At 44.7% G+C, this 23,115-nt stretch overlaps 1 protein-coding gene across 2 annotated transcripts in view; it reads left to right on the top strand.

Annotated features, from left to right (window-relative positions):
• Positions 1 to 23,115, top strand: part of LLGL2 (LLGL scribble cell polarity complex component 2) — a 55,019-nt gene that overhangs the window by 12,369 nt on the left and 19,535 nt on the right. For both annotated transcript variants that reach the window (XM_030534622.1, XM_030534621.1), the window contains exons 2-10: positions 1,903 to 2,008; positions 11,162 to 11,259; positions 12,650 to 12,731; positions 14,011 to 14,126; positions 14,853 to 15,011; positions 16,501 to 16,663; positions 16,860 to 16,992; positions 18,000 to 18,054; positions 18,312 to 18,466. In XM_030534622.1, coding sequence (XP_030390482.1) covers positions 1,934 to 2,008; positions 11,162 to 11,259; positions 12,650 to 12,731; positions 14,011 to 14,126; positions 14,853 to 15,011; positions 16,501 to 16,663; positions 16,860 to 16,992; positions 18,000 to 18,054; positions 18,312 to 18,466 — 1,036 coding nt within the window. In that variant the 5' untranslated portion in view covers positions 1,903 to 1,933. The remainder of the gene's footprint in view (positions 1 to 1,902; positions 2,009 to 11,161; positions 11,260 to 12,649; positions 12,732 to 14,010; positions 14,127 to 14,852; positions 15,012 to 16,500; positions 16,664 to 16,859; positions 16,993 to 17,999; positions 18,055 to 18,311; positions 18,467 to 23,115) is intronic.

The following is a 23,115-nucleotide window of genomic DNA, read 5'->3' as shown; positions in this document are numbered from 1 at the left end:
GCTGATGATTAGGTGGTACCTGCTGATATCTCTAGGTACTGGGGGAGCAAGGAGATCATGGTGGGTTCCTTTCTTTTTGTTTGTGCACCTGAAAATGTATTGTGTGCTTGATTATAGAGATGTTGCAGGCTGAGCTCTGGGATTGTTCTGGGGCTAACTGCTATAACCCTGACTTTCAGAAGTGCTGAGCACCCATAACTCCACTGAAGTCAGTAGAAAAGAGGTGCAGGTCCTTGGCATCTCTGAAAATCAGACCAGATATTGCTGTAATAGTAATGATGCTCTGAGTTATTCATGGACTATCTCAGCCTGCTCTAAGCTCCTGTCAGAATCTTACTGATATATCTGCCTGATCCATCCCTTTGCTCCCTCCTTCCTTAACCAATCCAAATGGTGCTCCACCCAAACCAACCTTCTACATGCTAGTAACACTGAAGTATCCTACCGTCTAGTGCCAAGTGTAGGTGCAAACCCAGGTCTGTACATTGGGATTACACCTTAATATCTGACATGAAGAAAAGACAGAGCTGTTCACTCACCAGAACTTGCTGATTTTGTCAGTTTTGTATTTTCAGTTTGCTGTTTAAATTTTCATTTCTGCTGGCCTTGCTGGGAGGTATAATAAAAACCCTGCAGGAATGACTGGCTGATTTATGGCCTTTGGTTGATGACCTCATTATTGACAAGAATGCAGAGATGGATTCCCACTTGTTTGTATGGACGTGGGGTAATAGAAGCACCAAGAGGCTGCGAAGGCTTTCTGCTCCTTCTCAGAGCTCATTGTGGGTGGACAGTACTTTCAATTACTCGTCCAGGCCAGTGATTTGAGTCAAATGTCCCAGACCCCATGTAATCTGGGGCACAGATGTAAAAAATAACTCTTCTTCCTGGCAAGTTCTGACATTCATTTTAAACTTTCTGGAAACTATCGCTCTATAAATTCCCACCTTGTTCCACATATGTACACACGCCTTCCTTGGGAAAAGTCCACGCCCTAGGTCTGAATCTTCAAGTTCTACCCATTCGCCATACTCCTTTCTGCCCTGGAGAGACACATACGGTGCTACTTTTGCAGCACTGGCTGAATCCTAGAATCCATATCCTGCTGTCCCAAGTGTTATTGCTGGTATGCTAGGGCAGGGCTTTTTATTTCTGCATTAGGTGCTCTGAGTGGATCATCAAGTTTTTGTGAAATGGTAGAATTACAAGGTACAGAAAACTATACTCTCTTGTAGCACTACACTGAGGGACAGGTGCACTGTTCTCTTCCCCCTTCCCCCTTAGTAGAGGATTAAGCTTGATGTTTTACAAAAACAGGTTAATAATGAACCTAACTACATTGCAGGCAACACCAGCTCCTTATGCTATACCCATAATGCCAGCCTAAAATGTTTACTTTCCCCTCCTCAGCGCAGTAGCCATAGGATTATCTGGGGTAAAAACTGATACTAGTCTATGCTGCCACCAACTCTGGAAGTTAGGTGGCTTTTTGAACTGGTTTCTTTAAACATTTATCTGACTACTGTAGTGTCCTTTTGCGTTCTGTCACTTGTCATCTTTCTTGGACAAGGTCAGGTGAAGAGATTTAAAAAAATAAGTGGCAAAGTGTAAACTGCATTGTTTGTTTTTAAAAGCCGCGGGGATTCTAGAATTGAGCAGCATGAAAAAAGGATTATGCAAACTACATCCTACTATGTGGGATAATGTGCTGCAGTGGTGTTGTTTTCGTCCCTGTTAAACACCCCCCCTCCCCCCCACGCCCCCCGCGTATAGCTGTGCTGTCTCGTTCTGGCCTGATGAATGCCGTGTTACTTGCTGAAACAAAATAAAGTACCCAATTCAGATTAATTTTTTACACTCTAAAATCCCGCTCGTTTAAACATGGATTTGCTTTTTTACTAGGTTTCTGGTGCCAGGTGGTTAAAGAAGGAAAATGAGAAGGTTTTTGAGACACGGACATGATCCTGTAAGAGAGAGGCTCAGGCGTGACCTTTTCCAGTTTAACAAGGTATGGTGGGCTCTTCAAATGAGCTTTACGAGAAACAAGCAGGAAAGAGCAAATCTGTCCATAGTCACTGAAGAGAGAGGAGGGAAGGTTCATTCAGGTATGTATGGAAAAGCTAGCTACAACAGAGGTAGATTGCCCTTGTATTTGGTAAATCAAAGCTGGAGTTTTTTTGCCGTCCCTCTGATACAAACATGTTTGTATGTGTGCATGTCTTAAACTCACAGGCCATTCCTGGGCTTTAGGATACCACATTCTTGGTTTTAGGTCTGTGGTTCATGAGAAAACAGATTACTAACATTTTCTCTTTGAGGGAGTGAGGAGATTATTTCAATGGGACTATAGTTCTGCTGTGACTAACACATAGGACTTTCACAGTATTTTGTGTCTTTAAAGTGCTACACATGTTCTCAAACACCTCTATGGAAGAAGTAAATACACCACTACCTCGATATAACACCACCCAATATAACACGAATTTGGATATAACGCGGTAAAGCAGTGCTCCGGGGAGCAGGGCTGTGCTCTCCGGTGGATCAAAGCAAATTCAATATAACATGGTTTCACCTATAATGCAGTAAGATTTTTTGGCTGCCAAGGACAGCGTTATTTCGAGGTAGAGATGTATTATTCCTGTTGTACCAATGGCGTGGCCTGGAAAAGACTGAGACAGAAGCTGTGACTTGGCTGAAGCCACTGAGGGTTTTTGTCAGAGCCACGACTAGATTTTAGGAGTCCTGTTCTCAGGCCATAATTCAGTTGGTTAATGCAAAAGTGACTATATGGGATTCAAATGGAGGAGGTTACAAAGGCAGCTCTTGTGGCAAATGTGATTGTGCTGTTGTCCTGCCAGTTCTGAATCCATACATCCAGGTTTTTGTGGAGGTTCCATTCTCTGCAAACAGGGAACAGCTGTGTCTGAGCACTGGTATCCACCCAGCCCTTGGAGAGTTCTGTTTAGTTAGGCTATGGCTATACTGGCACTCTACAGCACTGCAACTTTCTCACTCGGGGGTTTGAAAAAACACCCCCCGAGCGCAGCAAGTTACAGTGCTGTAAAGCGCCAGTGTAAACAGTGCCCCAGTGCCGTAAGCTAATCCCCACGGGGAGGTGGAGTACCTGCAGCGCTGGGAGAGCTCTCTCCCAACGCTGGCACCGCAACCACACTCGCGCTTCAAAGTGCTGCTGCGGGAGCACTGCTGTGGCAGCGCTCTGGAGTTTAGAGTATAGTGACGGCCTTAGGGAACATTTGTCTTTTTGCCTGATTGTAAAGTGCCTAGCATACCTTCACTGCTATATAATCTTTTTCTGCTTTATGTGATGCTTTCTGACTTTAGTGGTGGTATTTGATTCAGTCCCACAAAGGAAAATGCGATATTTACAAGATGGTGACTTTCTGTCTAAGACACTACTTTTTAGTAATTTATTCTTTGTAATTAGTCACAGTATTTAAGCAAAAATGACCCCTTATACACTCTTCTTTGTTAGCAAGGGATTGATTGGAAACACTTATTGCTAGGAGAATTTATAGTTTGCTTTTCTAGCAAGGAATCCTTTGTTATTTTTTTACACTCTTTTCCAGCAAAGATATGGCTCTAAATCATGTCGTCTTCCGTTATTGCCTGTAGAGCGATAATAGAAAGGGTTTCAGAGAAGCAAACTTTAGATATAATGGAGACTGCCATAAGACTGGCAGGTCCTAAAAGTCAGACTTAGGTTCTGGCATGTCAAAGGTTATGGCTTTGAGGAGCCAAGAAGTTAATGTTTTCTGTTGCTAGGGAATGGTCCTTGTTAAACGTGCAACATGAAGATGGAGCTTCATGATCACTTAAATTCCTGTTCTTTAGCACTTTCATTAATTTATTCTTCAAAAGTCCTCAGATATAATGCTGGATAAGAACTGGTCTGGGAAGGGACTAGTAACAGCTTAGATTCTTTATCTAATTTCAGTTGGGAGTCTATAGTATCCCATCAGTGCAGTCAGGTTGTATCTCTTATGTCTGCTAATCATATTTGTTTAGTACTACACATGTTGCTTGTGAGAGCTAATAGTGTGAGACGTAAAATCTGGTTACAAGACACAAGCTATTCCCACCATAGTTCTCTTATTGCCCATTCTTGTATAAAGGTTAAACACGAATCCATTTTGTACATCTAAGTTCATAGTGCTACTTATATTAGTGGGATATGCTGATGCATTAACTACAAGTAAGACTATGTCTACACAGCAGCTGGGAGGGTGCTTCCCGGTGCCAGCAGACAGACATGCACTAGCTCTGCCTCAGCTAACATGCTAAAAATACTAGTATCACTTTAGTGGCAGGGGCTAGCTGCCTGAGTACAATCCAACCCCCTGAGGATGTACTTTCTTGGCTAACCCATGCTGCTGCAGCCACGTTGCTGACCTTAGTGCACTAACTTGAGCAGAGCTAGTGCATATCTGCTTATCAGTGCTGGAAAGCACCCTCCCCAGCTGCTCTGTAGACCTGGCTGTTCTAACAGATTTGTACTACAAAAATAAACAGGAGCACTCCAGTGAATAAAGTGAACAACTTCTTCTCTTGGGCCTGAGATGTATCCTCCTCCTTCCCTGTTACAGAGCTTGTCATTCTATCAGTATGGGCACAAATTAGTCCTCAGTTTGTCTAACTTCTCTCCATGCGGGGATATATGTGCAGTACATCAAAAGCTGCGTAGTGTAACTACTGACTGATGAGTAAAAGCAGCAAAGAATCCTGCGGCACCTTACAGACTAACAGATGTTTTGGAGCATGAGCTTTCGTGGGTGAATACCCACTTTGTCGGATGCACGTAGTCACTACATGCATCCGACGAAATGGGTATTCACCCACGAAAGCTCAAGCTCCAAAACGTCTGTTAGTCTGTAAGGTGCCACAGGATTCTTTGCTGCTTTTACAGATCCAGACTAACACGGCTACCCCTCTGATACTTGACTGATCAGTGTAAGAGAAAAAATTGAATGGGCAGTAGATAGAATCTTGGTGACAAAACTATAATGCCCATATATCCTGGGGCACTGTCTGTTCCTATTTTGCTGACATTAGTATATCAACTGGAAAGCCTAAATTTTGGATGGGAGAGAACAAATTTCTGGGATGTTTCCTTGTACAGCATTTAATTGTTGAGCTGTCCCAGTATCCTCTGATGCAGAAACCAGGCAAATAGACGTGGTCCCAGAAAGTACTATCTTCACATTTCCTCAAATGATTCTCCCTCTCCAGTGCTTAGGGGATCTCCACACCTACAGCATTGTAGTCTTCCAATTAAAATAGCGCTATATATTCTGGGATGCTTTCTCTTCCCTTAAAATTTGTCTCGTGTAGCCAGTCGTCCTTTGAATCCTCCCAGCTAGACAGCTCCGAGAGAGCGCTATTTTATTTGGCAGGATTATTGGACTGTGGCTCTGTACACTGGTCAATATGAATGATTACAGCTATGGGGAGAATTTTTTAAAAAAACATTAGCTTTGTCTCCTTCTCCATCCCAGTTTAGCTATATCTCCCTATTGAGGGATTTTTCTCATTTTAGACCTGTATCTAACTGCATCACACATGGACCTGGCTTCTTCTTGCTCTTTGTTCAGTATTGGATGTAAAATTCAGTAGTTCTGATGTTGGTAATTAGCAGTAAATCACTATACCTACATACTCAAGTAATGAATTGGCTATGAGGGGTAATGCCATTGAAATCAGTGGAGTTGCATCTGCTTATGCCAGCAATGAATTGGGCTACTTTAAGGACATGCCTACTGCTTAACTTGATGTAATTGTTCAGTTGGGATTTTAAGCATTTTAAAGGCTTATGTCTCCCAGCTTGGTTCTCTCACCTCTTCTGTCTGCGCTCCAGAGTTTACCTGTTGTCAAAAATTGAACAACTCAGATAATTTTGAAGGACTGACCCATGCAGCCAGGCTAGTTTTCCAGCCTCGCTTCTATTAAACTCTTGTAACAACATGTGCTCTTTAAATAATTGCCGCCTTACATTCTGTGTGGATGACTTGGCTTTGCATACCTCTCTCTGTATGACCAAGAACTACCTGTACTTGTATATACCTGTTGCAAGAATCTGTTTTTAGCTCAATAGGTAGCACAGAGTGAAAGATTTGTGTACTTGACAATCTGCTTTTTAAAAAAAAGTTCATCCTGCTTTTAGCATAATATCTGATAAATTTGGCTCAGTCCAAATCTTGCAAAACAACATGTTCAGACTGGCACTGTCTGATTAGATGATAGGTAACACATAGGTGAACCAGCCTGTCCTGCTGCTGAGTTGCAAGCTGGGTTATAGTAGAAAAGAGAGTACCTCACCCACCTCTTCTTACCACATTGGAAGCATTCTATTTAATTTATGGCAGCGATGTGCACTGCATTTTTCCTTCTCTTCAACCCTCTTGCTAAGTGGTGTGATGGATGGTTGATTTTTAACTTGCTGAATAAGGAACTATGTCAAGCAGATTTAACATCCACCGGCCTCATTGTTGTCTTCAAAGGGAGTATTTAACAAAGATGCAGTTCCTTTATTTTGCATTGTCATAAAATGTCTGAATTGGAGTGCAGGGGAGGGAAAGGAGGAGGAACAGCTATGGACCCAATGCATTCAGCTTCAGTTTGGATTGAATCAGCTGTTTGCCCATTTCTTTCTTGCAGCAAATATAGCTAATGCGAAACACCTCTGTTCACGAATGCTGCTGACACCAGGCTTCCTTCTGCGCTGAACTTGAAACTAGTTTTTGCAGTTTTAGGAAAATGAAAATGAAACTTCCTAGCTCACCTACAAGGAACAAAAAAGTCACACCAGTACTTTATATGCACCAGTAAAAGGCTCTATTGTACTCTCATCCTCCCTTCCCCCACTAGAGGTTCACCTGCTGAACAGGTTAAAGTACAGGCTGCTGCTTTCATCAGCCAGATATGAATGAGGGAAAACAGGGACAGCCAAACAGCTGCTGCCTTAGTTCTGACTTCACTGTACTATTTGCAAGGAGAGAGAAATCCTCAGAGAGATCTTGTTTAATCAATGGAGAGAAATCTGTATGCAAAGTCACACCCCAGTGCCAAACCTGAACACAGCAACAAACCTGCCACAATGTACTTCCTGCCCTCTTGCCTACACTAGAAATAACAAACAAACCTGGAAATGCACACCCCACACCAGTCATTAATGATGCATATTCATTTTATTCATTTTCCCCTCTTTTATCTGTACATTCTTGCATTTAAATTGCAGATGCCTTATCTTGTGTTTGTAAAGCAACAGGCACACCTGCAGTGCTGTAAAAATAAACCCATTAAACTGCAGCTAACAGTTATGCACTTGTGGGCAGGATATTCCCGAATCCTTGACATGCATTAGGATTTTTGTATCTGCAGCTGGGGGAGGGGAAGACACATGACCTGCATTTCCACTTTTTATGATCAGTGGCAAGCAAGTGTCTGTCTTCCATCCATTTCTTTGCCGTGGGCCTTGAGCTCTATTAAGTGGACCATATTTAGAAACCGAATAGGAAGAATGTGCTGGTAGAATCCTCATAGTTTTATTTTTTGGATCAGGAAAATTTGGGAACAAAGACCACAAAGCTTGTCATTGCTGTTTAGATAAACAGCATCTAAATGGTCTTCTTTACAACCTCTTTTACAACACAAAAATTACGTGTGTTGTAGCACAGATGGAAAGGAGCTGAACTGATTGTAAAGGTCATGGAATCCAGAACGGCATAGCTGTATCTTTTAACTTTTATCGCAAGGTTGAAATGAACCCATGTGATAACCTGTCATTCTAGACAAGATGTAGATATCAGTTTTACCAACAGTTGGAATAATTTCTGTGCCTGGTGCCAGATTATACTTAAAGTTACAGGAATCCAGGGATAATGCATTTGTGGTACCTAGTGCTGTTTTTAATATGGTAGAATACCACTGAGATGAATCAGCTTGCCTTCTACCTCTATAAATGTGGGTTCAGATGGGACTTATAGCAGTTGTAGCATGAACGTGATTAGCTTAGAGTTGTAGTTGAATGTTACTGCACTCAAGGTTTCCACTGAAGACACCTTGACCGTAGGTGGTATTAAATGGAATTACTGTCTCTCTTGAATCACATGTGAGCAAACTTTACTTAAAAATAAAACTCACAAGTCCTATTACTGAATAGAATCAGTAAACTGAAGCCTTGTCTACACTATGGGGGGAGATTGATCTAAGTTACGCAACTTCAGCTATATAAATAACATAGCTGAAGTTGACATACTTAGATCTACTTACCGCGGGGTCCACACTATGCAATGTGGACAGGAGACGCTCTTCCATCAACTCCCCTTGAGCTTCTCGTTCAGGTGGAGTACAAGAGTCAACGAGAGCGATCTGCAGTGGATTTAGCAGGTCTTCTCTAGACCTGCTAAATTGGCTGCCAATGTATTGATCACCACGTGTTCATGTAGACAAGGCCTTAGTAATTGGGGGAAATGGGAGAGTATTGTATATTGTTTCAAGGCATAGATTTAAATGAAAACTTAGGAAATATCACAGCCCCAAGATGCCACATTTCAAGTGATAAGGATTCAGACTATCTTAAGCTGAAAGGAGTATTTGTCCTCAGATAATACTGAGCACCTGTATAGCTAATTGTACTGTACAGTACTTTATATACAGAATCAATGCACTTTAGGATGGAGCAATGCTTCCTTCCTTTCTTACTGGTATTGGATTAACCAACTTAGGTAATTGAGGGTTGGTAGAAAGTGTTGCAAGGACTCATCAGTGGTCCTTTATTCCAGATTTATTTCCCATGGTTACTCTATGAAGCTAGTCCTGTATCAGGCACCGCTAAGGCCTTTGCTGCCAGACTTGCTCCTTGTGCTGTTGCCCACATTCCTCTTCGAAGGAGATGTTTGGATTCCAGGCCATTTGCTACCTAATCTTCAGTAGGTTTAAAAAAGAAGAAAAACACTTGAAATGTTTCCCCCTTCCCTATGGCTCATTGTACCTCTTTTGAACCCTTGATCACCTCACAAACAGAGGAAACTGGCTGTACACAAAGTACAAAGAATAAACAAATGAGAGAATGAGAGAGCTCTTCAGTTTGAGATGGTGCTTCTAACACTAAGGCCCCATCTACTAGAAAAGGTTTGTGTGTATGTATACTATACCAGCAAGAATGCTAAAGGAAATGCAGCTTATACCAGCAAAAGCATTCTTGCTAGTATGGTTTATGCCAGTTCCCTGACCTCAGAAAGGACCTTTTTGCCTGTATGATTGCATGTTCACTAGATCTTTTACCAGCGCCGCTATATCTGTTAGGTGTGGGATTTCCCCCCACCCCACATTCCTAACTGACATAGCTATGCTGGCACAATTTCTAAATGTGGAACTAAGTAAAGGGGCACTCCATTTGTTTTCTGACTTGTCCTGTGATCTGTTTAGAAATGACTTCCCCTCTGGAAGCACACAACCTACAACTCTCTTCAGATCAAATTGTAGTTACTATCTTAAGACCACATAATATTCAGATATCCAGGGTTTGGGCCCACTGTACACTGGCACTTCTATAGACTAAAATCTGAGCTGTTTCCAAATCGCAGTAGTGCCGTAGTTGTTGACTGCACTCTTAAGACACTGTTTACTCTTAAACACTTTACATAGGTGTTTGTATCCAGTAAACTTCTTGCGTACCTAGGTAGGTAGTACATGTCCACTCCGAATTGTGTTTTGGTCTAAGTATGTATTATATAGCAGTCACTAAAACCAAGCAAGCTGCTTTTTGTGCTCTTATCTGCTAGAGTCATGAACATCTCTCTATAATCAATAATAGAGCCTCTCTGAGCTAGTTTGATATGGCTTGATAGGCCTCTAGATACTATGAATAAAACCCAGTGTCCCCTGCTATGTTTGGGAATTGGATACCAGATTCACCAGTTTTCCCAGCTTCCCTGTGGGATGTTGCCTTCTTGGCTGGTACGTTGAGTCCATTCTGGGCACTTGCATAAGGCTGCTAGCAGGAATAGATATACAAGCTATACATAAGAGCATAGGTGGTGAGATATATGAGCCTGTGGTGCCCATTCTCCACCAATATTCAGAAATGTGGGTCTGGCTCCAACAATGTTTGGGCTTATATTTTCAGAGGCATCCTGTCCATAGGATGGACCAGGGCAACTACCCTGGGCCCCACACTTTAAGGGGCCCCGCACTTCAGGGGGATGTGGGGTCCAGGGCAGCCTAGGGGGATAGCAGGGGCCTGCGCTGGCAGCAGCAAGTGACCTGGCCCTGCTCTGCCCCTGCCCCGCCTCTTCCTGGCCCTGCTCTGCCCTGCCTCTTCCCGGTCCTGCTGAGTCCTCTCCCCTCCCCCGTTCCAACTCTTCCCCCAGTCCCCCGCCCTGCCTCGTTCTGGTTTCTGCCCCTGAATGACACCAGGAGCTGGCCAGGCTGGGTTGTTCATTGCTGCTAGCACCAGGCCGTCCACTATCCCCCAGGCCGCCCTGGACCCCAGGTCCCCCTGAAGCGCAGGGTCCCGGTCAGTTACCCCAGTCTTTCCGAGGGACGGGACAGCTTTGCTTAGACCCGTTCTGGGCACCACCAAAAATTATACAAATCTGGCACCCATGCATAAGAGGATGTTATACAGGCTGACTTATTGGAAGTCTAACTCGACTAAAACTCAAGCAGTAATTATCAGTCAGTGTCAGGAATGAACTCTGAAGATGTCCAGAGCTTGAATCATGATTTAACGAAGTAGACTTGCATAAAGTGGAGTTGATAAGAGGATTGTCTGGGTGCATTGTAGTGAGTCTTGTAGGTTGTGCTCAGGTGAATTTCTAAGATTATAACTCTTACAAAACATCAGGAGTCCAACTGGTTCCTTGTTGTGGAATATTCCTTTGCCATTTATTTCTATGGTAGTGAAAGTTGCAGTATTTCAGTGTTTATGCATCTGTACTGAATAACAAGCAGATCTTGGTAAGTAGATTTGAGGGTAATTGACAGAGTTGAACTGAGACAACCAAACTTCTTCTGTTGGAGCATCTTTTGACTTAAAACGTTATCCTTGAACATGCTATGTTTGAAATAACTAAACCATATTTAATTTCTGGCTTCTGCCCATGAAACTACGTGTCCTTGAGGTGTGTTTTGTTTTCTCCAGACTGTAGAACATGGATTTCCCCACCAGCCCAGTGCATTGGGATATAGCCCCTTTCTCCGTCTTATGGCTATCGGGACCAGATCGGGAGCCATCAAACTGTATCCTTTTTACATGTGTGATTCACAACTGGCAGTGTCAGGTTGGATTCTTAGATTGTCTGGAGCTTTATCCGACAAACAGCGGAAAGAACTTCACCCAGGAACCTTCTGTTTGAGCTCCTGCACTACTTTTAGAGAGATGGTTAATTACTCTTGCTTAATTTTGCACCTTATTTCTAGTCTGTAGTGGAAAATATATCTTCGAAAATAAGCAAAGTACATGGAACATGCCTAATGAATCTTGTCTTCCTTTATCTAGTTTTATACGTAGTTGTGTTCATATAAGGCATTTAACATTTGTGTGTATTACATGGAAGCAGTAAAAGGGGGTGAAGTGATCCGATTCCTTTTAGAGAGACAAGATGGGTGAGGTAATATATTTTATTGGACCAACTTCTATTGGCAAGAGAGACAAGCTTTTGAGCTTATACAGAGCTTGTCTTCAGGTTAGAGCTGAAGACAAGCTTGGTGTAATTTCAAAATTTGTCTCTCTCACCAACAGAAATTGGCCCAATAAAAGATGTTACCTCGCCCACCTTGCCTCTCTGATATCCTGGGACCAACATGGCTACAATAACACCGTGTACAACAAATTCCTTTTACCAAGTAAGATCATATGTGGAGGATCAGAATAGATGAGCATAATGATGCTTTCTGGCCTTAAAAGCTAATTGTCCCTTATTTTAAACGCCAAGGCTATCTTAATACTATAAAGTGGGGGAGGGAGATTATTTTTTATTCAATACCATCTCAAAGGTTGAAGTTTAAGCCATGAAGACATTATGCTTCCTGGATTAGTCTTCATCCAGGACCCTAAAGTCTCCCAATAGTGGACCAGAAGTAAAACATTTGAAGGCAGCTGTTTGTCCAGTCCCAGGATAGAGTATATTGTGTGTACACAAAGGCATTGAGAGGTGGTTCCCATGACACAAGGCCATCTCAGTTTGGTATGAAAGAGGCATGTCACTCCAACCCAGAAAGGAAAAGTTAGAGCTGTCTGGGCTTGCTTAATCATTTTCAGCACTGTTTGTGTTCAGAGAGACTGAGCTCTGCAGGAAGGCGTTAGCCATCTGTCTCCTGGTTACAGATTGATTAAGCAGGGATTGAAGTGTGTGGGGAAACCACTAACAACCTTTGGAGAAAGCAGGGTCCAGCCACCTTTTCTGCATCTCCCCCAAACTACCAAGAAAAAACTTCTGTACATGCTTTCCATTGTTGTGTGCACACTAAACCCAAACTAGGCATGTCTGGATTCAAAGGAATCTATAACCACTGACTCCATTTGGTTTCTAACTAAGTCTCATCTCATCTCATTTGCTAGCAACTACTCCTCAAGTGATTGTAGCTGTAGGTGATCTTTAATACTGTTGATCCTCAACAAACATTTCAGATATGGAGCTCCTGGGGTGGAGTTTATGGGTTTACATGAAGAGAACAATACCGTCATGCAGATACACTTTATTCCCGGCCAAGTGAGTGAAATTTGTGTGTGTGTGTGTGTGTGTGTGTGTGTACACTCACCTCCAGGCCCTGAGGTCTAGAATCCTTTTGGGCTGTGTAATGTCTGTGTTCTAGAAATGCTGGGTCTGTGACAGGCCTCCCCATGTTGTTCATTGTGCTGTAAATAGCACCCATTGTCGTGAAGATATTAGTCACAAAAATAGAGAGAGCAGCACCTTTTTAATTGAGCTCAGAAAGCACCTGGTGATAGTGGCAACAGGATTAGGATAGTTGCTGTTACAAGAGGCTGTCTGCAAGGGCTTCCTTTTGTATTGCAACCTGCATTCCTGTAGTGGGATCATACCCATTTTCCTCTGTGCTGTGCAGTGCTCGCCAGATGAAACAGCAGCTGCTGTTCAGCAGGTTTCATCATTCTTTGGCTAACCTAACCACTTCTAAGCTTCCTTCCTTTGCTCTTGCGTAGTGTGGCTTCACCTAAAAATGGGACAATTAAATTCCCTAGATACCTGTTGGCTTTCTAATTGCCCTCCTCCTCTCCCACCCACCCCTCAACCTGACTAACTAGCAGACCAGCCTCTTTACTGTCTGATTCACCCGTTTGGGGAGAGCAGTGTTGTATTATGAGGGTGTGAATTCTCTAGATAGTAAACCACTCAAAACTTAATGGTATAAACTGAAACTCCCATGGGGAGTATTACATGGTTGTACTAGGTGTGGCTTCAGCAGGCAAAATGCTTCACTTGAATGTACAACTGGCAGGGTTGGGCTCATAAAAGGAGTCTGTGGCACCACCTTTGAGAAGGAAGTTGGACGCAGAGAATGTAAGATGAGTGATGAAGTGGAATACACCAGCAACTCCCAAAGCTGGGGTGTGGAGGGGTGTGTGCCCACTTTAGCAAACCATGAAGGATGTAAATACTGTGTGCTAGCTACAACATAGCTCTCTGAAATAGGTAGCAGAGTGTGGGACTTCCCAACTGATGAAAGTGCAGCTAATATTGCATCCTTCAAGGATCAAGCCCTCCTCCCTTCCTGCTGGTATATAGGATACAGAGGCAGGCAATAAATGCTTTTAAGCCTGCAGGCCATCCGTGTAGTCCCTAAATCCTTTACTGCCTGAGTCAGCAGAATTCTGCTGAATACAACTGTATAAGCCTGCCACTCTGAGTGACTAGGTCCTGAATCTGGCGTTAACTGAGATAATCGCTGAACAGCAGTGGTTTATTGCTTGACTTAGTGTACTGCTTTTAAATAGGTTGCTTTCTTTATGATCATGTCTCTTGATTTTAGTGCCAGCTGGTAACACTGCTGGATGATAACAGCTTGCATCTCTGGAGCCTGAAGCAGCGTAGTGGGGCATCTGAGCTGCAGGAGGAGCAACGCTTCACACTACGAGGGCCTCCTGGGTAATGTGCCCTAATATTGCTCTCTCTTCTCCCTGTGCTGCCCACACAGGATCTTATAAAATGCACTCTGACATGGCTTAGTACATAGTGCCCTGACTTAGGGCCCAATCCACTTTCTACTGAAGTCAATAGGGGTGTTTCCATTCATGCCAACAGGATTTGAATGAAGCCTCATCTGAACACAAAGGTGTACCAATTTAAAGATCTACTTTTAAAATACATTTAGTTAAATCTGTGCAACTCTGTGTGTACTCTCAAATCAATTTAAACCTGACGTATCTGTTGAGCTTACCACTGTAACTAGTCTTACATCAATAAGTGTGTCCATGGATTTAACTAAATCATTTAAACCACAGTTTAAAATATCCCAGTATTTCTAGTTTAATTTTTTCGGACAACTTATTTCTTTCTGCTTCTTCGGGTAGTTAGTCACTATTGGGGGGAAACTTATCTATAACACACACAGCTCTCTCTCAATGCATTTCTGGATTATTTTTAGGTTTATTTTAAAGCTGGTGTTCTGCTTCCAAAAAAACCAGGATCCTGGCTCAGAGCTCCATTTGTCCAGCTAAATGCCTACTGAATCTTTTACAGATTGCTTATGGGTAAAGCAGGGGGTCAGCTTTCATTTGAGGCTCAATGCAGCCATTTAAATGATACCATAGCTGCCTCTCTCTAGAACTGATCTTTCATAGGCAGTTAACTGGTTTCTTTTTGCATCCACAGATCTCCTCCAAGTGCCACCCAGATAACTGTTGTCCTTCCACATTCATCACGGGAAGTTCTGTACCTTGGCACTGAGAGTGGCAATGTCTTTGTGGTAGAGCTCCCATCCTTCAGACTGTTAGAGGATAGGACCATCACCTCTGAGGCAGTGCTGCAGCGGTGAGCAAATGGGCATATTGACCAATGGGATTTATTATGTATAAGCATGACAGTCAGAAGGGGAAGGTTGAGTGTGTTGCACTTAACCATTTTTTATGCCAGCTTGTACACTGGAGCCTGGCTTATATTAACTGTTACAGACTGCACATGTTGGATGGTGTTGGAGAGAGACATCCTTACTCTGAGCCTTATTTTGTCTGCATTATACAGATGGTATTTTCTGGTCAGGAATAATCCAAGACATTCATAGCAGAGGTGCTGTAGAACATTGCAGAACTATGTAGGGGAAGCATTTAGTAGGTCTGCAAATGCTGTGCCTGTCTCATGATTAAGGCTACGATTTTGTCATGGATATTTTTTAGTAAAAATCATGGACCAGTCATGGGCAATAAACAAAAATTCACAGAAGTCATGGACAGGTCATTGCTTCTGTGAATGACTTCTGTGAATTTTTGTTTATTGCCCATGACCGGTCCATGACTTTTACTAAAAACATCCATGACAAAATGGGGAGGCAGGAGGGTCCAGTACCCTGTCCCGCTGCATCCAGTGGCTGGGGGCTGTGGCTTCCACTCCTGTTGAGGGGTTTGGAGCTGGGCATGGGGCATCCCCTGCCTTTGGCAGGGGCTGAGAGCTGGGAGGGAGGATCCTCCACTGCCCTGTGGGGCTGGGGAGCTCCAGGGTCCCCCAGCTGCCGCTGCAGTGCTCCAATGTCATGGAAGTCTCTGGAAGACATGGATTCTGTGACTTCTGCAACTTCAGTGACGTAACTGTAGCCTTACTCATGATTATGTATCCTGGTCTTGCAAACAAACATTAAATTCATTTGAAGGCTTAACAAGGCATTTAATTTTTTGTATGGGCGATAGGAAAGAGGTAGCAACTTTGCCCATGTCTACAGAAACTCAGAGTAACATTTTCAAAAGTGCCCACGGTTCCTGTGGCACTTTGGATGCTTTTGAAAATTTTGCCCTGATTCCTTATGTACCTGTAACCTTTTTTGAGGTGGGAGTCTCACCAAAAAACAAATTTTTGGAATGTGTTGCTTACAGTGCTGGCTGTAAGCACAAACAGTTGGCTACAGGCTCGTGTCAGCTTCATCCTATTGCCTGTGGCTCTCCTCTCCACTCCTTCCATGCCCCTTTCAGTGGGACTGGAGAGGGAGGTAGCTCACATCCTTTCTACACCTCACTTTGTGGGCTTCCTGCTGTAGATTTCATCATAGGCATCTGATTTCCCCTTCTGATGGTGGGACTGGACAAGGAGGTCCTCTCATTTAGAGACTCCACAGTAGCTTCCTTGCTTAATGCCCTGCAAATCGTAAGGATGTTGGCTGTGTTTTGAAAAGAGACCTTTCTTGTTCTCACCTTTCTAAGAGTTTCACCTTCCCTGTCATTCCCAACATGTTTCTTTCCCATACTTACACTATCAATGTGGTTGTCACTTAATCAGGTGCACGTGAATTAATTTTTTTCCGCATTTTGCCCAGGGTGCCAGAAGACTATCGTAACAGGCGGTCGTTTGAATTGGTGGAAGCCTTACGGGAGCATCCCAGGAATCCTGGCCACATTCTGATTGGATACAGCAGGGGCCTCATTGTCCTCTGGGACCTGCATAACAAAAGAGTGTCGCACCACTTCCTGGGCAGTCAGGTATTAATGATGGCTGGAATCATTGGGCATGGGGAAGTTGAGCCCCCCTCTCTCCGGGGTTCTCTGAAGAAATATAGACCCAGGAGGCGCAGGGAGAGCCAACTTTAATTATTTCCCTCCTATGAATGTATGTTCTGGTTCTGGAAGGGTTAATGATTCTCCGGATATCAGTCATTCTGTCTTTCTTCCTCCCTAGCAACTGGAGAACCTCTTTTGGCAGAAGGATGGCCATCAAATCATTAGCTGCCATTATGATGGAAGTTATGCCCAGTGGCCAGTATCCAACGATAACAGGCAGCTTGAGCCCCTGGAAAGCAAAGTGCCTTATGGTCAGTATATGTATGATAGCACAGAAGCAGTTTGTTTCTGAGGCTTAAACTGTTTTTGTTGAACTGTTCTTAAATTCAAACTCACTTCAAGCCCCTGTGGGATCTCAGAATCAAGCTCTCCCCTGGTGTGTAGTCATGGCAGCGCAATGCAGAGCTGTTGCCCCAATGGGCCTTAAACATCTTAACTCAAAGGGGTCTCTTAAATCCAGTTTGCTTTGGCTTTGAACTCTGCTGAAGCAAGGATGCCTAACTTGATGTCTGTGCTGAGCATAGATGAGCTGGAGGTTTAAAAAAAAAGGAAAAAAAAAAAAAAGATATCTGGGTACAGAAGCATAGCTCACATCAGGAAAGGAGCCTAGGGATTCAGTTTTATTCCTTGTTCTGAGTCAGGTGTCCAGCTCTTCTTTAGCATGAGCCAAGTGACTCCTCTATATGAGCTAAGTGGATTTCTTTTCCTGTCTGTTGCTTGAGTGCTAAAGAGGAAGTGATGCCTCTTGTTGACTGAAACTCCCCAAAAGAGGCTGACTTCTTCCTTTTGCCATATGGAGGCCTCCATATTGGCCTGACCTGGCCTTTAGAGCGTACTATCAGCCCTGCATTAACCAGAAGGGAGTACTGGAAATTGAGATACTTCTGGGGTACAGCTGGCTTGTAGTGCAGTGCTCCTAGCTCTTGCCAGCCAGGTACACCGCATGACACTTCTGTCAGTGATACAAGTCCGCTACCCTTTGGCCTTAACCTTCTTCACACTGAATACTACTACTAGAAATGGCATCTCCTAGAGAAAGCAGTGCTTCTCTGAGTTCAGCACAGTGTGGTGCCACTGCCCCACAGACTTTCCAGCTCATGTGGCCATACCGTGTATTTGGCACTTTTGTCAGTATAAAGTAGAATAATTTAAAAGGGCCTTCAATTTCCACTCTGCTTCCCCTTGCGAGAAATATTAACTCCACCTAATGTAAGATGCATCTTACAGTTGTGGTAACCTTGCAAATCTGTCATCCTAGGTCCTTTCCCTTGCAAGGCCATTTCCAAGATTTATTGGCAGACGACGAAGAATGGGTAGGTTCTTGGTTATTCATCTCCTTCCCACCTACTGTTCACAAGAGATGCTTATAATAATAGGGTTGTGTGGGGGGAGCACAAGCTTTCTTGTAATCCATTGCTGACTACACTTGTCTCACATATGTAACCCCTTTTGAGTAACACTGTAGGGAGCCTTTGTCAAACTTTGGGGCCTTAGACTTTCTCAGTTAATAAGTTTCCAGTGAAATAGATGGACTCTAAAGAAAGCACAAACATGTGTCTTTGTTTTTAAGGCCACCTTACATTATATTCCAAGGAGGGATGCCCCGGGCTAGCTATGGTGACCGGCACAGTATCTCTGTCGTCTATGGCAGCCAGCAGATTGCCTTTGACTTTACATCTCGGGTGATAGACTTCTTTGTCATCTGCAATGCAGATCCTGCTGCAGGTATGTGTTGAGAAGGTGCCCCTTCTCTTCTGGAGAGTAAGGGGCAATCTTGGAGTTGCTCTGTGGGTGGAGATTCTGGGTATAACAAGTAGCAGCTTAGATGCAAAGCACTGTTTTGCTTGTGAGAGTTGTTTTGTATCATTGTAAATGTCTAAAGATGCCATTCATAAGTGAAGTGTGAAATACTGACAGCAGTGATGAATCAGGTACAAACTTCATAAGCACCCACTAAAATCACTTGTTATATTGTTGTTCATGCTCTTATCAGCTCATGGAAACAGAGCAAGGTTGGACTTGGGGCATGATTAAGAGACGAGATCCAGTTCTGAATATTGTAATTAAGAGACAGCTCATCAAAGGGAACTGTAATTGGTTTTTTTAAATCTCAGACTGGGAGTGAGCGGCTTTCTTAATTACTGTCTGGGTTTATGACGTGAGGCTCCATGTAGGATATGAACAAAGGGTAAGATTACAACTAAGGGTCAGTAAACAAAGCATTTTATTAATTCTCTGCTGGCCAACACAAATGTTTACATTTTTTGTACAGCTTAGAAATGACTCAGTCGTATTTGTTCCACCATCTCCCAGTCAGCATATCCCATAGCTTCTCCTGTTCCTGCTAGCAAGTGGAGCCTTTGCTGCCGAAGTTTGCAGTACCTGGAATCACTTCCTCTCTTTATTCATCAAATCTGAATGTGTCAGTGATCCCACCCCAACCTGACTTTCCCCAAAACCTTTCTTCTTCTCCTGCCCATTTCACTAATGCCACTGATCTCACCTTCAGAACAGATGTCAACTTAGTTATTTTAAGTTACAGAAATATACAGTAAAAAAGGACAGCTGAGTGAATTGCAAAACTCTAAGTTCCTCGAGAGGTTTTGTGAGCAACTCTCCCCTGTCATGTGCTACTTAGCTTTGCTAGGTTTTTCAGTTCATGGTGGTCTGTAATACAGAGAAGACTTCCGTTTTTAATAGATGGATGTCTTGGAGAAGCAGACATCTAGGGCTTGTCTACATCAGAAAGTTGCAGCGCTGGTGAGGGAGTTACAGCGCTGCAACTTTGAAGGTGTACACATCTGCAGGGCACCACCAGCGCTGCAACTCCCTGTTTGCAGCGCTGGCCGTACTCCCGTTTTGTCTCGGGTGTAGAGGATCCAGCGCTGGTGATCCAGCGCTGGTAATCCAATGTAGACAGTTACCAGCGCTTTTCTTGACCTCCGTGGAAGGAGGAAGCCTCTGGTAATCAAGCTGGTTTCCTTTCCCGGTTTGCTCTCTCGGTCCCGGAGCCAGCCAGCAAACCGCAGGGAAGGAGACCTGCTTGCTCGGGGTTCCGGGACCGAGAGAGCAAACCGGGAAAGGAGACCAGCTTCGCCGCGGTTTGCTCTCTCGGTCCCGGAGCCAGCCAGCAAACCGCAGGGAAGGAGACCTGCTTGCTCGGGGTTCCGGGACCGAGAGAGCAAACCGGGAACGCCGCGGTTTGCTCTCTCGGTCCCGGAGCCAGCCAGCAAACCGCAGGGAAGGAGACCTGCTTGCTCGGGGTTCCGGGACTGAGAGAGCAAACCGCGGCGTTCCCGGTTTGCTCTCTCGGTCCCGGAACCCCGAGCAAGCAGGTCTCCTTCCCTGCGGTTTGCTGGCTGGCTCCGGGACCGAGAGAGCAAACCGCGGCGAAGCTGGTCTCCTTTCCCGGTTTGCTCTCTCGGTCCCGGAACCCCGAGCAAGCAGGTCTCCTTCCCTGCGGTTTGCTGGCTGGCTCCGGGACCGAGAGAGCAAACCGCGGCGTTCCCGGTTTGCTCTCTCGGTCCCGGAACCCCGAGCAAGCAGGTCTCCTTCCCTGCGGTTTGCTGGCTGGCTCCGGGACCGAGAGAGCAAACCGCGGCGTTCCCGGTTTGCTCTCTCGGTCCCGGAACCCCGAGCAAGCAGGTCTCCTTCCCTGCGGTTTGCTGGCAGGCTCCGGGACCGAGAGAGCAAACCGCGGCGTTCCCAGTTTGCTCTCTCGGTCCCGGAACCCCGAGCAAGCAGGTCTCCTTCCCTGCAGTTTGCTGGCTGGCTCCGGGACCGAGAGAGCAAACCGCGGGGAAGCTGGTTTCCTTTCCCGGTTTGCTCTCTCGTCCGGGAACCCCCCTTGAAGCCGCCCAACAGCGCTGCAGTGTGGCCACATCTAACACCACTTGCAGCGCTGGTTGCTGTAAGTGTGGCCACTCTGCAGCGCTGGCCCTATACAGCTGTACTAATACAGCTGTAACAACCAGCGCTGCAAAATTTTAGATGTAGACATGGCCCTAGTCTGGAAACTTGAACACTGTAGCTGTTTCCATGTTTTCCTACGAATGGCTTTAAAGGATTATTTAAGATGGACTTTAATTGTGTCTTTATGATGTATGATGAAAGCAAGAAAGATGTTTGTCATTATAACCTTGTTGACACTATACTGCCTGTTGTAGATAAGGCTACAGTGTCTTCCAGGATAGACAAGACCTGAATTTCTTATTTTAAAAGACAACCTTTCAGTCCTCCTTTATACATCATATAGAAAGATATGAGCCTATTTTTTTTTTTAACCTTGCAGGTGTCTGCTCTGAGATGCTGACAAGAGAATATATTTAAAGTTGGAATAACCAGAGTTTTACTGTCACACTTGACACTTCTAAACACAATTCCTGGATGTGAATTAAAAGCCTTTAGCCTGAAATGACTACAAGCTACCAAGCTTGTACTGCCCAAGAATTGAGCCAGCCAGTTTACATATGTTTCTAATGTGTGCAGCCAGGAGCTGTTAGAGGAAGCTGTAGCTGCAGCACTTCAGACCAGGAAGTTATTTAAAATTAAATGTCAAGTCTGTGGTCAGCAAGCTTCCTTGTGACTGAGTGCCTAATACTAGTGGATCTGCCCAGGTCACCTCACACACGCCTTAGGGTGTTCTTCATGGTGGAAGTAGAGGGGGGTAGTTAAATTAATGAGTGTAAAGCTTGTGTATAGCAGCGTGATTCTAGAAGGCAGCTCTTCCCTTCCCCCTCCCACCCCCCAATCTTCAGACTGAGAATACTTTTAAAAAACAGACATGCAGATTGGCTGTTCCTATTTGTTTTCAGCTGTTGGTGGGTGGATGTATGGGAGACGCATGTGTAACACTCTGTTGCCTGTACTGTTAGACTGTGCATGTACAGTGTCCTGCCCATACTGTTAATGCTGTACCAAGGTGCAGTGCTCACTATATTTATATGGTGCTTGTAGGTGCATGGTGCTCTGTGGATGTACAAGAGACTGGGTCGCTGCCCTGCAGAGTTTATCTGAATTAAGCACAGTGAAGGACAGCAGACTGAGGAGCAAAATAACAAAACGCTTCGCTCTCTTAGCTATATCGTATTTCTCCTGCCCCTCCCCCTGCTTTATATATGGAGAAACTGAGTCACAGAAGTGACTAGGCTAAGGTTGTTCAGCAGGCCAGAGCCAGAAGTACAACCCAGATTACCTGACTCCCAGCCCAATGTGAGGTAGAGAAATAATTCACTTGAAGCAAATATTAATATACTGAGTGTCTTGTAGGGTTTGTTTAGTAGATTTTGAGTCTTATACTTGAGGTGGTCAGTCTAGTAAGCAGCAGGTGAATTTAAGGGTGGAAAACTAACCCAAATAGAGTTGCGAGCAGAGATATGGCCAAGGAGAGCTGTGTAGGGTATGATAAGTGGGCATGGTTATCATGCGTTGATGTGAATGCAGCTGTGTTCACTTCATTAGATTTCACACTGAAATGAAGTGTACTTATGTAGGTTTTTATATGATGCATTTTAAAGAGCTGAAAAACCTGCATTAATAAATTTAGATTATGGGTAGAGCCCAACTTTGGTTTCTCATCGGTTGTAACATGGCCACCTTGTAACATATATGTAAAAGCATGAATATAAGGGTGCAGTGAAGGGAGAGGAGCCCAGAGGGCCAATGACCATGTGACAGAGTGCTGTCTGGGCCCTACTTACCCAAGTGGCATTGTGATCCTGTGCAACCAGCCAGCCCCCTGTGCTGATGAAGGGCTGTCCAGGCCAAAGTTGAGTAAGTGGTGTTGTGGTCCTGGTGTGCAGGATCGCATTGCTACTCACATTTGGGGCACCTAGTAATCTGAGCCCCTCCTTAGCAAAATTCTAGTTGTTCCTCTGGCCATGTCTACATCTAAAATTTTGCAGCGCTGGTAGTTACAGCTGTATTAGTACAGCTGTATAGGGCCAGCGCTGCAGAGTGGCCACACTTACAGCAACCAGCGCTGCAAGTGGTGTTAGATGTGGCCACACTGCAGCGCTGTTGGGCGGCTTCAAGGGGGGGTTCGGGGAACGGGAGAGCAAACCGGGAAAGGAGACCAGCTTCGCCGCGGTTTGCTCTCGCGTTCCCCGAACCCCTCTGCAAAACGCAGGGAAGGAGACCAGCTGGTTCGGGGAACTAGAGAGCAAACCGGAAAGGAGACCAGCTTCGCCGCGGTTTGCTCTCGCGTTCCCGAACCCCCTGCAAACCGCAGGGAAGGAGACCTGCTTGCTCGGGGTTCCGGGAACGAGAGAGCAAACCGGGAAAGGAGACCCGCTTCGCCGCGGTTTGCTCTCGCGTTCCCGGAGCCACCCAGCAAACCGCAGGGAAGGAGACCTGCTTGCTAGGGGCTCCGGGAA

The sequence above is a fragment of the Gopherus evgoodei genome, chromosome 15 (genome assembly GCF_007399415.2).
Source record: "Gopherus evgoodei ecotype Sinaloan lineage chromosome 15, rGopEvg1_v1.p, whole genome shotgun sequence".
Lineage (NCBI taxonomy): Eukaryota > Metazoa > Chordata > Testudines > Testudinidae > Gopherus > Gopherus evgoodei.
Note: the sequence above shows the minus strand (reverse complement) of the source record. Positions and strands in the feature narration are given on the sequence as shown.